Below are 16,025 nucleotides of genomic sequence, written 5' to 3'. Positions count from 1 at the left end.
AGTAAATTAACGTGCCTTCCGAAACACGGATCGTCTTACTATCGGACAATTAGGTGATCAGCCTGTAATGTCCTATAACCAAACTAGGGATCACAAAGTGATTTTCGTGATGTGTCCCCACCGGGATTTGAATCCGGAACCTTCGGATCGTAAGCCCAACGCTCAAATAATGGACCACGGAGGCCCAAACAATGGCAAACGACTGACATGTAAAGTTTATGGTTATTCCAAACAAGTTCTTTTTACATCGTTTTTATTAATAAAGTAGCAGATTTATTTATTATTTTTTTTTAACGTTCAGCTGCTTGTCTTCCCGGGCATGTCGTAAAAACCGACAGAGGGATTGTGTCCTCTAACATGATGGACTAATGTTATGGGCGATAGGCTGATCCCTTATCACCATAAGGTTCATCATATCCAGCTTACGACATCGTATCAACAGTGGCTGCAAGTTGTCTTGATTACTTGTGGCTCTGCCCACCCCATCAGGGATTACGGGCGTGAGTTTATGTATGTATGTATGTATTTATTTATTATTCGTTACGATGTCACTAACACCCTGTATAGGCTATTTATGTGTGTATGATTTTGCAGCTACCTCCAAAACATTCCGGTTGTGGAGCGCCCGAAGCACGAGTTCGTTATATACGCGATGTCACTCACTGTCCACCCCATTAAGAAGATGAAGAACGATCCGCCGCTGCTAACCGTGCCGCCCGGGACTAAGGCCGTGCCTGCTACCAGCAAGGTATTGTTTTTTAAATTTATTTGGGTCAACCAACAATGATACAATATGGTTTACTATAATTAAAACAAATAATAACGGGTTCTTACTATTGAATTAGATGTAACTATTCTCATAAACACTTATTCTATATGGCAACATTTTGTCTATTCACTCTGTGATTCGATTGACATGTGTCATCCTGTTCTCTTTCTACTTTCCGGTTAACATGTTTGTCTGTTGAACGTTAATACTGTTACTAATCCTAATTAATCTGAAACTGTAATCTGCAGATATTATTTATTGTGAATGTATTGTTGATAAATCGCTGTCACACGAACCTCGTTGTTTTAATACCGCGTTTAAAATAGGGATATGAGACTCCCGATATTTCGACACTGTTGCAAGTGCCATGATCACGGGATGCCTGATGAGATTGGAGTGGAATCTCCACTCCAATTCAACTCCAAAGATTCGACTTGACCATTGAACAACGCAAACATAATTTATTCGCATTTTCCCATAGACCTCGTATAAAGGTGTTAGTGACGTCGTAACGAATACTGAGGTGGATGATTCAGACCATGATTCTGAGTTGATATCAAGTGGAAATTCCGGTCGGAAATTTCATGAAAACTTTAATGTTTTTATTTTTTAAATCAATTTCAGTTCCATACTTTCGCGCCGGAAAATTCCACTTGATATCAACTCAGAATCATGGTCAGACCATCTCCCTCAGTATTCGTTACGATGTCACTAACACCTTGTATAGTTGCGAGCTTATGTTATGTTTCTTCCAACTTACGGCGATATATCCATGTGACCAGGTCGGCCTGGACGGCCAGAAGCGGCGTGCTGAAGAGAAGGATCGCAAGCACCCGCCCGGGAGCACCACTTGTCTGGACGCGCAGAAGGCGGCCGACGAGCGCGACCGAGAAGACGCCAAGTATAAAGGTGAGGAGCATCTGGGACCTTTTAACACATTCCGCGCTCCCCGCTCGGATCTAGAGATGTTAAGAACTCGAGTCTTTTAAGTCCTAATTCTTAGACTCGGCTCAATTTTACACGACTCAGTGTCGAACCGAGTTTCAGTCTTTCGAGCACTAAAATAGAACTTGAGTCTCGAAAGAGCGCGAGTCTTATGTCTTGAGCGTATTAAGGTTTAATAATGTTAATAGTTGCTAATTATTCTATCCTTTATACACACTTATGTGTGCGTCATCAGATCAATTTTAGTAAGTCTACTGTGTGTATTATTATTTTTTGAATATTAAAATAATTTTTCATGATGACTATAATGATTTTTCAAAATACGCTTCTGATTACGAATATATCCCACAAAAGTAACATTTTATTACCTGATTTAAAAAGGAACTGGAGGTGTTCATAGCCTCATCATCATCACCAGCCCATTAACGTCCCCACTGCTGGGGCACGGGCCTTCCCTATGGATGGGTAGGGAGATCGGGTGCGGATTGGTGGTTTTTAACGACTGCTAATGCAGCCGGGACCAACGGCTTAACGTGCTTTCCGAAGCACGGAGGAGCTCGAAATGAAAATTTTTCTTTTTGTGGTCACCCATCCTATGACCGGCCTTTGCGAAAGTTGCTTAACTTCAACAATCGCAGACCAGAAGGCAGAAGCATATATAAAAATAATTGTTGCTTGATATTTGGATCACATTATGTATAGAATTGTAGCTACTTTTATTGCGTCTCTTTATTTTTTTAAGTTTTTTATTTATTTTATTTAGATAACCAACAGCTTATAAAACAGAACATATAATAAAGTATTTAACAAACCAACTTAAGCTACTTAAAGGTTACCCTAGATAGGTTATGCAGATATAAAAGTACGTTGTCATTATGAGCAGACTTGTGTAAACCCGCGCCGCGGTTTGATCAGAATAATAATGGGTGGAAGATGTAATAATTGTGCCTGGGTGTAATAAAAAGGGTCATCATTTATACCCAAAAACAATGATAAAAGATGCATAATGGCCCCGATCCCTGCAGACACCGCCTAATTTTATTTTAAGTTATATCCGTCATTTTCATATCCGTCGAAAAGGAAAGGGACGGATGATTCACAGCTCTTAATTTTAGGAAGAATGAGTAAATGAATGAATAACCCGGGCGAATCAAAAAGGTATGTCGCTGGTATGCAATCCGTTTGACGTGCTGTGTACTTAACTGTGTCGGGTTATTGACGGATGTAAAATTTTTAGACGGTTGGTTTAGATTTGTGCTTAAAATTGACGTGTGTTCCATAAATTTTATGCTTGTCGATTACCCGTCCCTTTCCTTTTCGGTGGATAAGAAAATGACAGATATAACTTAAAATAAAATTAGATGGTATTTACAGGAATTAGCACCATTGTCTGTTATCCACAAAAGGTTAAACGAAGAAAAATCTGTACTTACAGCGCCATCTATTTTGTGTTTGAGGGACGTAGGCTGAAAAGTTAATTTCTTTAAATAGAATCTCTTTAGTCGAGTAATGATGAATAAAGTTTATCGTAATATGTCATTAGTGACAAAATAATTCAGATGCACTTAATGTCAAAATCCTAAATTGGATATTGAAAACTAAAGAACAGACTTAGGCCTATTTTGGTCGTGATTTTCGAATATTAGGTAAACCAGTAAATTCAAGGCTGTATGGTCCTCAGATCTTTGCCTGCCTTTTATAAGGCGAATTTAAACAAAAACAACAAGAAAATATTAAACATAATTACAAGAAAAACAATAATCTAATGAGAGTGCGGAAATAAAATGGATTAATTAAAACCGTAAAAATATTTGTTGTTTGTGTAAAAATGTGTAAATAAACGAAATGACACACATGTCTCTGGGACCGGCCAAGTAGAGAGCGCAAAAATAACCATGTCGGAGGATCGCTGGTATTTACCCGGGAGCACCACTTGTTCGGCCGCGTTGAGGGCCACAGAGGACCGAGACAGGGAGGACTTGAAATACAGAGGTATCAATAATACGCATCTAATACTTCATTACTAGTTCTTCATCACCACATAACGGCCTCTGTGGTCCAGTGGTTGAGCGTTGTGCTCACGATCCGGAGGTCCCGGGTTCGAATCCCGGTCGGGACAAATCACAAAAATCTCTTTGTGATCCCTAGTTTAGTATTACAGGCTGATAACCTGATTGTTTAAAAAGTAAAAAGATCCGTGCTTCGGAGGACACGTTAAGCCGTTGGTCCGGGTTATTAATTACTGATGTAAGTACGTAGTCGTTACATGAGTCATGTCAGGGGCCTATGGCGGCTCAGTAATAACCCTGACACCAGGGTTGATGAGGTTGGTAATTCACGTCACAGTCCACACGATAGAAGAAGATCACCACATAGTATAAAACAGTTGCTTTTTCTGTCCCTATATCCCTATGTAGGTACACTTAAATCTTTAAAACTACGCAACGGATTTTGATGCGGTTTTTTTTAATAGATAAAGTGATTTAAGAGGAAGGTTTATATGTATAACATCCATTAAATAGCGGACAAATACTGTTATTTTTGAGGTTTTTAATATGATGTCGTAAATAATTTAATTTTTTCCTCATTATTGCACCCGAGCTAAGCCGCGGCGGGTCGCTAGTTGAACACTAAAATAAAGGCTGCAAAAAAATCTCCAATTTGTGAAAAATGTTTTCGTGCCACTGGCTACCTGGAAGAAATTGCTGCTTAGCAATAAGGCCGCCAGATTGTACTGTATCTTTCGCCCATGTGTGTAAAACTTGTTTTGAATGTTGTGTGCAATAAGTTTTTTTTTCTGATATTTAGGGAATAAATGGTGCTAATTCCTGTAAACACCATCTAATTTTATTTTAAGTTATATCTGTCATTTTCTTATCCGTTGAAAAAGAAAGGGACGGGTAATCGACAGTCATAAAATTTATGGAACACACGTCAATTTTAAGCAGAAATCTAAAACAACCGTCTAATACATCGGGCCAATAACCCGACAGAGTTAATGAGACAGCACGTCAAACAGATTACATACCAGCGAGATGCTTATTTTATTCGCCCGGGTTATTCATTCGTTTTAAAATTAACTTGTTGTCAATCATCCGTCCCTTTCCTTTTCGGCGGTTAAGAAAATGACAGGTATAGCTTAAAATAAAATTAGGAGGTGTCTTCAGGAATCGGGGCCAGTATAACACTATGATTTTGTAGTTAAACGCTGCGCAAAGGGTTACAGTGTAATAATATAACCAAAACAATATGTCAAAATTTCAAAACGCTTAATAGTAGCGACACCTGGTGGGAGAAATTGGCAGTTTTTATCCTCATTTCTCTCATACTTTTTTGTACTTATGATTATTTCTGTATATTATATAGATTGAATAAGAAAAGTACAATCTTTTTCAATTAAAAAAAAATAACGTCAAATGACACTGTTCATCTGTCAAAGTCGTAATATATTGTCAAAAATTAATAAGTATCCCAAGTCAATAAAAATCATTAACAGTTTCCAATGGATGATTGAATAACAATACATAATGTAAAATTTGTTTTAAAATGACTAAGTAAATAAAAAAAAACAATGTCTTCGGAGGAGAATTCTGACGATAATTCCAATGATGATTCAAACGAAGATTCCAAAGCAGATTCTAAAGACTCCAACGAAGATTCCAGTGAAAAGTCCAAGAAAACGTCCGACGATAATTCCAGTGACAGTTCCAAAGTTAATTCCAAAAAGAAATCTAAAATTAATTCCAAAGCGAAACTTAATTCCAAAGCCAACCTTAGTTCCAAAGCTAACATTAGTTCTAAAGTTTTTCCCAAAGATGTTTCCAAGGACAATTCCCCCCAAAACCTAGACAACCATTCCGATGATTTTTCCACCAGGAAGTCCTACGACAGTTCAGGATCAAGTAATGAGAATTCCAAAGACAAGTTTGGAATCTTCGGATGGCCATCGGGGTCTAAAGTAGGTAACGAGGAGCCAGAACAAAGTAATATCGGCGCCTGTCATTCTTTGAGTGATTTGATCTTAGGTGATTGCTCTTATAATTTTATCAGGCGTTTTAAATCAGAAGTGTTATTTGTGGATTTTACCTATAATATCGCCGTCTTAAAGTAAAAACAAAGTACGCGCCTTTTTGAAAAATCACATTTGAATCTGAATTTCTTAAACAAAACAGCGATTTCTTTAAGTTGCCATTGGCTGCCTGGGAGAAATTACTGCTTAGCAATAAAACCCCCAGATTGTAAAACTTGTTTTGTATGTTGTTTGCAATAAAGTATATTTGCATTTGTATTTAATAGGGTATTTGACTGGGTCAAAGACAAATTATAAAAGGCTAATCTTCGAATCTGATTTTCTTAAACAAACCCGCGATTTATTTGAAGAAGGAAAGAAGAAAGAAAATCATTTATTTAAGAAATAAGTAGGTGGTACACAGAATAGAATAGCTAACAAAATAATGAATTTAAACCTTATCTCTAAAAAGGGACGTCAGCTCAGCAAGGTGTTGTGACACTCCGACATTGAGGGAGTGCCACAACGCTGATTTTCAGCTGAACCACAAAAAATACTAAAATACAAAAAAAAATAATGAGCTTAACAAAACAATCAAATCAAAATAACTTTCAGTTAATGTCAATCCCGGTATAAAAATAGCTTGTTTACTACGAGGTTATGGCAACAGTTATGTGACTTTTTAAAAAAGCGCCTACGTTGCTTTCACTGTAAGTAGATGATATTTGATTATAGGTGATTGCTCTGTTAATTTTATCAGGCACTTTTAATCGGTGTGATTTTGAAAACGATTTTTACGATTCTATTCTGACCTGGTAATATGAAACGTGACTTTAGCCTCATCATCATCACCAGCCCATTAACGTCCCCACTGCTGGGGCACGGGCCTTCCCTGTGGATGGATAGGGAGATCGGGCCTTAAACCACCACGCGGGCCCAGTGCGGATTGGCGGTTATTAACGACTGCTAATGCAGCCGGGACCAACGACTTAACGTGCCTTCCGAAGCACGGAGGAACTCGAGATGAAAACTTTTTTTTTGTGGTCACCCATCCTATGACCGGCCTTTGCGAAAGTTGCTTAACTTCAACAATCGCAGACCGAGCGCGTTTACCGCTGCGCCACCGAGCTCCTCTTTAGCCTTTTAGAGGAGATATTAGAGAAGGAGAGAGACGGGCCATCTGTCTCACTCACACACGCTCATTTTTATACACTCGCTGCCGATCATTTACCGTATATTTGTTATTTATAGGTCAAAGGAACAGCAATGGCTGGCTGGTGTTGAGCGACGGCACTCAGTACCTCTCTGCGCAACATTCAATGGCATGCAAGCGGTATCCTTACGCTTCCAGAGGGAACCAGGTGAGATTGACATCCACGGCTTCCGCGGCCCAGTGGTTGAGCGTTGGGCTCACGATCCAGAGGTCCTGGGATCGAATCCCGGTGGGGACATATCACAAAAATCACTTTGTGACCCCTAGTTTGGTTAGGACTTTGGCTGATCACCGGATTATCCGAAAGTAAGACGATCCGTATGGAAGGCACGTTAAGCCGTTGGTCCCGGTTACTACTTACTTATTAGTGTAAGTAGTCGTTACATGAGCCAAGTCAGGGGGCTTTGGCGGCTCAATAGTGTAGGTTTCCTCACGATTTTTTCCTTCACCGTTGAGCTCGTGATAATCATTTATGATCCAAATATGAATACGAAAACAAATTTTAAACTATATTGAGCTGGTTTTCTCTTCGAAGGTCAGACAGGCAGTCGCTTCTATAAAATACCGGACCTGTCAAATCTTCAGGTTAGATAAGCGGACCCTGTGACAAACGGGATAATGCTAAGGAGATGATGATGATGAGTTACGTGCGATTGTAACTAACACAGTTGTCTCGACCGTTATAGACGGCGATACGGCTCACCTATCACGCTGGTCTAACAGAAAGCTCGGTGAGGTGTGGGTACTTATTCATCTTGCGATGGATGCACCTCTGACTACCCCAATTGGGATATAGTCGTGAGCTTATGTTACGTGTGTTATGGTTGCCTGGAAGAGATTGAGAGAGGTTTTCTTGCAGCTTCTTTTCCCCGGCTATACAGGTTGTGAGAAGCTGCAGTAGTTTTAGCCGGATGAAACGTTCGTTATGTAAAAATTGACGATTCAAAGTGTAACTATGTTACCTACTGAATAAAGATATTTTTGAATTTGAATTGATAATTAGCAATATGGCAGCCCCTTGTACTCTTTCTATTCCTTTTTTTCTATTGTATTGTTATAATTCCTTTGTACTTATGTATTTTTCCCCCGCTCGCCAGGCGTTAGCATGCTCTGTGATGGCGGTAGCCATGTCGCGGGTGGAAGACGTGTGTCGCTGGTGTTCCACCACCCTCGATCAGGTGCTGGACAGCGGAGACCAGCTGTACCAGGACAGCTATCTGCACTACAAGCCCGCAGACACCAACGTGCTCACCGTGGAACAGGTGGGCCTCGATAGATACTTTTCCAAAATCAAACCAAATCCCCTGGTAGTTGCGGCTTCCGAATACATCCCGCTCAGAGACGGTACTGAAAAGTATCGGCGTCTGAAGGACGTAATATACGATCCTTTTTTTTTGACGTGACTTATTGTAGATTTGCCGCAGGTGGCATTAACTACTTGGCCGGACAAATGGGGAGCGCTGAAGGCTCTCACCCGGTACAACGTTTAAGACAACAGGCCTGAGGGTGCCCAGTTGGGCGCGAACCTCGGCTCAGGGCGTCGTCTGGGAGGAAAAATATTTGAAAGAATTAATCGACCCTGGTGGGTCGATAGCGATAAGCGCTGAATGAGGGAAATCGTCGACCACGCCGGCGGGGTCGGTATCGGGGACCTGAAGTGTTTGGTGTCGCGAGCTGATTGGCTGCCTCTGTGTATTCGGGTAAAGGGACGAAGACAGAGTGCGCGGGGGAAGCATCGACTGATCTACCAATAGCCGGTCGATGCGGGACTCACCCACCCCCGCGCCCCGTACCACCAAACAGATCTAAAATTCGGTTTTTTTTTTCTTTTATTAAATAAAAATAACAACCTTAATCTAATACAATTTACTGTCCACCAAAATGGAGGGCCATTTGAACGTGGACTAGCCATCATCACTGGCGTGACGTACAAAGAAGTATTATTATCCAAGATCGACAATTAGTTGAGTGTAGGTACGCAGCGTGAGCACATCTCGTCACACACACACACACCGATATAACTTACAATAACCTGTTATGCGTTATACAATTCAAACTTGCAAACTTGCTTGGTTGTGCGCAGTCAAGGTCGATGCTCAAGAAGTTTGCCGGGATCTATAATTAAACAGAAGCACTATTATTATTGTTGTTTTTTGCAGATTCTACGCAAGTTCTACACTCCAGGCAACTGCGTGTGCCGTGTGGTCGTGTACCAGTCGCGACAGAAGGGAACTGTCGACAAGGATCTACTTGAAAAAGTTAGTATCTGTACTGTAGTGTAACCAAACGCAACTTATAGGAAAATCGAAACGCAAATGGTACAGACGGTCATGTTGACAGTTGTCATTGAATAATAAAAATATAAAAAAAGGTTAACCTATAGACTACGGACGCCTCTAAAAAGACTGTAAGACAGTGCTTTAAAATTTAGGACTAAAGCACTGTCATAGTCTTTTTACGTTATGAGAAGCTGCAGTAGTTTTAGGTGGATGAGACGTTCGTTATGTAAAAATTGACGATTCAAAGTGTAACTATGTTACCTACTGAATAAATATATTTTTGAATTTGAATTTTTGATACAGCTTCAAGAGTTCTTCAGAGAAGAGAAGGCTGGAGTGTTTGTTTCTGGCAACTTTGCTGTGGCACTCTTCAGGAGTCCTAGAGGTAATACAAGAATAGCTTATACCTCCTTCTTAAGCGGTCTCACCATCAAGACGTCCTGGGTTCGAATCCATGTAGGGAAATATCACAAAAATCAATTTGTGATCTTTAGTTCGGTTGGACAATTGCAGACTGATCACCTGATTGTCCGGAAGTAAGATGACCTGTGCTACAGAAGTTATGTTAAACCGTTGGTCCCGGTTACTACTTACTGATGTAAGTAAGTAGTCGTTACATGAGCCATGTCAGCGGCCTTTGGCGGCTCAATAGGAACCCTGACACCAGGGTTGATATTCACCTTGCAACCCACACGATAGAAGAAAATCCTATTGATACTTTATTATTTAGTAAAAAAGAGTTAGCTGTTTTATATCCAACTAGCTTTTGCCCGCGACTTCGTCCGCGTGGCGTGTTATAAAAGAGAGATCTTTGTGTGTGAGGGAGTGCATATCAAATTTCAAGCATCTAACTTATGCAGTTTAGATTTTATCATATATATTTTTTTTTCCGCTTACTCCCATTTTTCAAAATACAGCCATAACTAAATTTTATATTTACTAAAGTATGCATGCATGCTAGATTGAAAACATCTATCATACGCGGTTTCGATATTTTCATACAAATGTTTTTTCCCGCTAACTCCCGTTTCCGTGGGAATTTTGCAATATCCTGTTGCAACTAAGCTTTAAGTTTGCTAAAGTACCTGCATGCCAAATTTCAAGCGTCTAACTTAAGTGGTTTAGATTTTTCATACAAAAGGATTTTCCCGCTAATTCCCGTTCCCGTGAGAATTCCGGGAATTCCTTTCTTAGTGCACCTCTACGGTACCTAAGCTACGTCACTTCCAAATTTTAAGTGCCTACGTTCAGCCGTTTAGGCTGTGCGTTGATATGTCAGTCAGTGAGTTTCTCCTTTTATATATTTAGATGAGTTAATGAAAGTGAAAACATAGCCCCTCGGCATAGAATAAGGAATAATACTACGTATAGAACGGCAACTCTCCGCTCCCCACCAGCGGCTGAGCTAGGTTGACCTCCTCTTATTCGTGATTTGTGTGCGTGAGCTTACGTTATTATCTATTGTCTCCAAACTCCAGGTTTCTACATGTTCGACCCTGCTGATAGGGACCGATATGGCAGGGCTGTAGCACCACCCTGTGTGGGCAAGGCGCGGGCCTGCTTCTCACAATATCCAACCGTGAGTACTCCATCGTCAATGAAACTCCAACCTGTCGTGGTGTCCAACAACGGCCTCCGTGGTCCAGTGGTTGAGCGTTGGGCTCACGATCCGGAAGTCCCGAATCCCGAGGACATATCACAAAAATCACTTTGTGATCCCTAGTTTGGTTAGGACATTACAGGCTGATCAACTGACTGTCCGAAAAGTACGCGTTAAGCCGTTGGTCCCGGTTACTACTTACTGATGTAAGTGGTCGTTAGATGAGCCATGTCAGGGGCCTTTGGCGGCTCAATAGTAACCCTGACACCAGGGTTGATGAGGTTGGTAATCCACCTCACAACCCACACGATAGAAGAAGAAGAATGAAACTGCTAGGCTAGCGACAGACTGCTTTATCAATCAGTCAAATATACCTATCGTCTCCTAGCATTATCCCGTTTCTCAAATTCTCGAAAAATACGTTTCAGAGGTATGTGACCTAACCTGTATTGGGCTGGTTTTCCCTTGCGGTTTGGAAGGTCAGACAGGCAGTCGCTTCTGTAAAATACTGAACCTGTCAAATCTTCAGGTTAGGTAATTGGACCTTAAAAATATTGGTTAACGCTAGGGTGATGATGAATGTTGATTTCTGTTTACAGGTGAAGGCTTTGGCGGAAAAACTGGGAGCTAATATACCTCCGCCAACGCCGAAACCAACGGAAGCGGTTAGTTATTTGAATTTAAATAATATTTTCTGTCAACAGACAGCGCCATCTTTAGAGTAAAAATAGGACTTTACTAACGCCCTCTAGTCTCGTTGCGCTGTATTACTTGCTTAACAACTAGACGAGAAGGCAACCACCAACAACGCTGCGCATACGCACTTGTTAGCATATTAATACCTCATAATTCTGTAAGAGGGCGATAGACATATAATATATTATAAGAAGAAATAAACCCGTTCAGAAGCAAGATCCCTTTGTCTAGACAATTTTTCCCCATTTCTCAGTATCAGTGAAAATACAACATTCATTTTCTATATTTACCTTTCATGGGATGGGTGACCACAAAAAAAAAGTTTTCATCTCGAGCTCCTCCGTGCTTCGGAAGACACGTTAAGCCGTTGGTCCCGGCTGCATTAGCAGTCGTTAATAACCACCAATCCGCACTGGGCCCACGTGGTGGTTTAAGGCCCGATCTCCCTATCCATTAGGGAAAGCCCGTGCCCCAGCAGTGGGGACGTTAATGGGCTGATGATGATGATGATGATGAGGTGGATCCATAATTTTCGAAAAACATATCTGTCTCCCTTCTTCTTTGCCGCTTAGTCAAAAGGGTTATTGTGTGAAAATATAATCAAAACAATATTGTTTGTTTACTCAAATAGTATGGGGAACTGTCAAAATTTAAGGTCATCCAACAGTAGTGACATCTGATGGGAGAAATAGGCAGTTTTTATTGTCATTATCAATAAGTTGATCTTTTTATGTTGTTTTTTTTAGCGCAAGTCGAAGAGCGGCATAGAAATTAAATCTAAGACGAGCGTCAGAAGAATGAGCCAGGTTTTTTTATACTTAATTTGTTTGTTTTTTAAAACTGTCTCTCTGAAATCGGCTTTGGGTGGATGCTATTTTACATTTCCATACGCTTAAATTGCTTGGAGTCAGTGCAATGACGGACTTTCCAAAAAAATATAGATGCCGTTTGATATCCACCAATCATATTCATTCGTGCACATAGCATAGCACCGGTGGAAACGGATTCAACTAAGATATGTTTTTTTTTTATATGGAAGGATGCGTGCTATAGACGATTGCTCCGCTGAACACCCAAAGTGTGCTCCTGGTGGTAGAACGGGTAAATTCTAATGCTCTGTTGTGCCCCTTTAGTGGTACAGAAGGGAAACTTTTGAGTTACCTGTCGTGCTCCTTTTAAGTTATGAACACATTGGAGGGACTACTAAAATGAAATAAGTACTTGAAATATTTGTTTTAAAATTGTGCCACCATTTCTTTTAATGTATTTTTAATCCATGTTTCAATAAAAGAAGGAAATACTTATAGCAATTGATAATTAACAATTATATTAATATCACTGACATTGGTGCTAATTCCTGTAAATACCATCTAATTTTATTTTAGGTTATATCTGTCATTTTCTTATTCGCCGAAAAGGAAAGGGACGGGTAATCGACAAGCATAAAATTTATGGAACACACGTCAATTTTAAGCACAAATCTAAAACAACCGTCTAAAAATTCGCCCGGGTTATTCATTTATTTACTCATTCTTCCTAAAATTAAGAGCTGTCAATCATCCGTCCCTTTCCTTTTCGGCGGATAAGAAAATGACAGGTATAACTTAAAGTAAAATTAAGAGATGTCTGCAGGAATCGGGGCCAATGACTGATGATAACAAAGACTATGCAAATTAGTAGTTCTATCTAAGTAGATTTTATTGTAGAGATACTATAACTTATTTGAAGTACTCTTCAGAGTCAAGTGCAAATAAAATAGTCATCATGTGTTCCATCCTTTGTAGGGGTAAAGTGGAACCATAAATATAACGACATAAGATGTGCTCCACCAAACCACCAAAGGAGCACTACGGATCATACAAAATTTACTCGTTCTACCACCAGGAGCACACTTTGGGTGTTCAGCGAAGCAGTCGTCGTGCTATAGATGTGTGCCATGGATGCGTGCTATGGATGCGTGCTGTGGATGCGTACTTTAGCTTTGTTCCGAGCAGAGTACCCACAGTATACTTTGCGGAAACGCATCTTCGCAGCGCATTTTCCTCGCAGAGCTACATAGCTTAGTATTGGTGGAAAGGGTCACATAGTTTCGTAGCGTAGCTTATACATCTTCGCAGGATAGCTGCATAGCACATCTCTGGTGGAAAGGTACCCTTAACCTTCTAATTTCATGGATAACAGACAAATGCATCTTCTATCTTTGCTTTGAACCTTGTTATTACACCCAGGCACAACACAACTTCCACCGGTTATTATTCTGATCTATATAAAGAGGAGCAATATAGGTAGCAACATTAAATACTGTATACGTATCTGATTCAAATATCACGCAACAGTTATTTTTATACGTGCCTCTGCCTTTACATTATATTTTTGTATAATTATGTACCCCGGACGATGAGAAAATAGGTAATTACCATGCTAAATCTGCACAGTGCCATCTATATTGTCTTGGGGAAAGTAGCTTGGGAAGTCCTTCATTCTAAAAGAAGTCCATCTTTTTTTCTGAAGTATTTTTTTGTCAATTGTTTATCAACTCTCAACTCTCTCACTCACTCTCTCTACTCTTTAATTTTCAGGTACACTTTGAGGGTGTGGCAGAGTTCGAAATCTACGGCATGGGTGTGTCGAGTCTCCGGAGACTGAACCAACACGAGAAATAGATGAAGCTAAGCTTTCACACGAGCATTTGACGCTGACAAACTGTGACGAACGTTGACAAACTGTGACGAACGTTGACAAACTGTGACGAACGTTGACAAACTGTGACGAACGTTGACAAACTCTGACGAATGTTGACAAACTGTAACAAACGTTGACAAATGCTGACAAGCGCTGGCTCGACCACACCGCCGTAGATTTCGACACTACAATACACTCGACAATTTCAAGATGCAGAAGATGGAAACCGAAGTTTACCTGGCTTTTTAATCTATAATGTATATTGTTAGTAGGGTGATAGTAATAATTGTGCAATTTTTCATCTTTAACCCATTAGTTGTACGGTGGTGTAGGTTTTAAGTCGTTTTTAAACTTAGGTATTTGTGTTAAATACATAATATTAAGCGAAGCGATAGGTGATTGTGTGGAAGCTACTTTGCAACGATCAATAAAATCAATAGATTATCAAAATTTGTGCATGTTATAGTACGGTCGCCACATTTCGTTTTGTATTTTTGAAATAAATAAATTTTTAAAAAGCTGTGGTTGATTTTTTTTATCATTAGACGTACTTAGATTCCTTATTCTAACACACTTATACAAAATCATATAGATACCTACATACTACTCTGAACCGGCGTGCGTGTATGAAGCGATTGATGAATGTGGAGGAAGCAAGAGAAGTGTGTCAGGATCGAAGCAAATGGAATTCTATAGTCTTTGCTTACCCCGGTGGGGAGACGATTGCTCCGCTGAACATCCAAAGTGTGCTCCTGGTGGTAGAACGGGTAAATTCTAATGCTCTGTTGTGCCCCTTTAGTGGTACAGAAGGGAAACTTTTGAGTTACCTGTCGTGCTCCTTTTATGTATAATGTTAAGTATTTAAAGAATAAAGAACATTTTATTGAACCAAAACTTTCTTCCTTCTAAGTTAAAAAAAAATATATATTTTGCTACTTATAATGTCTTTAATTTATTATTGTTATAAAAAATTTATTTGTATTTTTTATTAATTTCAGTGACTAATAAATGGCTCATTTCTGTCATCCCCTTTTTGAAAATATTTTTTAAATGATCGTTTTTCAGCAAAATAATCCTCCGCCATTTTTGCAAAAAACCATTTGTAATGTTCATTAGTTTGTATTGATGGCCCGCATTAAGTAAAATTGTGCCACCATTTCTTTTAATGTATTTTTAATCCATGTTTCAATAAAAGAAGGAAATACTTATAGCAATTGATAATTAACAATTATATTAATATCACTGACATTGACTGATGATAACAAAGACTATGCAAATTAGTAGTTCTATCTAAGTAGATTTTATTGTAGAGATACTATAACTTATTTGAAGTACTCTTCAGAGTCAAGTGCAAATAAAATAGTCATCATGTGTTCCATCCTTTGTAGGGGTAAAGTGGAACCATAAATATAACGACATAAGATGTGCTCCACCAAACCACCAAAGGAGCACTACGGATCATACAAAATTTACTCGTTCTACCACCAGGAGCACACTTTGGGTGTTCAGCGAAGCAGTCGTCGGTGGGGAATAGGCGTGAGTTTATGTATGTATGTATATACCCTACCTACATATACGGCCTCTGTGGTCCAGTAAGTGGGTGTTGGGTTCACGATCCGGAGGTTCCGGGTTCGAATCCCGGTGGGGATATATTGCAAAAATCACGTTGGAAGAATTTCAGGAAAACAGGTGCGTCGAAAAATTCCCCTGTTCCACATATCCCCTACTGGTACTGGTATATCCCTACTGGTAGGGAAGAATGGAATATTTTTCCACATACATCCACTTTTTTTTGTTTCATACATTTTAGAGCGTGAATTTTCCGTAGTAGG

General features: G+C 39.8%; 2 protein-coding genes across 2 annotated transcripts in view; one reads left to right on the top strand and one right to left on the bottom strand.

Annotated features, from left to right (window-relative positions):
• LOC126379090 (uncharacterized) overlaps positions 1–14,713 on the top strand; it is a 51,472-nt gene extending 36,759 nt beyond the window's left edge. Inside the window, exons 43-52 of the mRNA XM_050027653.1 lie at positions 595–748; positions 1,552–1,678; positions 6,975–7,084; positions 8,034–8,198; positions 9,096–9,194; positions 9,519–9,600; positions 10,694–10,794; positions 11,415–11,480; positions 12,258–12,317; positions 14,091–14,713. Of these exons, the coding sequence (XP_049883610.1) occupies positions 595–748; positions 1,552–1,678; positions 6,975–7,084; positions 8,034–8,198; positions 9,096–9,194; positions 9,519–9,600; positions 10,694–10,794; positions 11,415–11,480; positions 12,258–12,317; positions 14,091–14,174 (1,048 nt within the window). The 3' untranslated portion in view covers positions 14,175–14,713. The remainder of the gene's footprint in view (positions 1–594; positions 749–1,551; positions 1,679–6,974; positions 7,085–8,033; positions 8,199–9,095; positions 9,195–9,518; positions 9,601–10,693; positions 10,795–11,414; positions 11,481–12,257; positions 12,318–14,090) is intronic.
• Positions 1–16,025, bottom strand: part of LOC126379162 (zinc finger protein ZFP2-like) — a 127,884-nt gene that overhangs the window by 52,846 nt on the left and 59,013 nt on the right. The gene's annotated exons all lie outside the window — the stretch shown is intronic.

Source organism: Pectinophora gossypiella, chromosome 28 (genome assembly GCF_024362695.1).
Source record: "Pectinophora gossypiella chromosome 28, ilPecGoss1.1, whole genome shotgun sequence".
NCBI lineage: Eukaryota > Metazoa > Arthropoda > Insecta > Lepidoptera > Gelechiidae > Pectinophora > Pectinophora gossypiella.
Note: the sequence above shows the minus strand (reverse complement) of the source record. Positions and strands in the feature narration are given on the sequence as shown.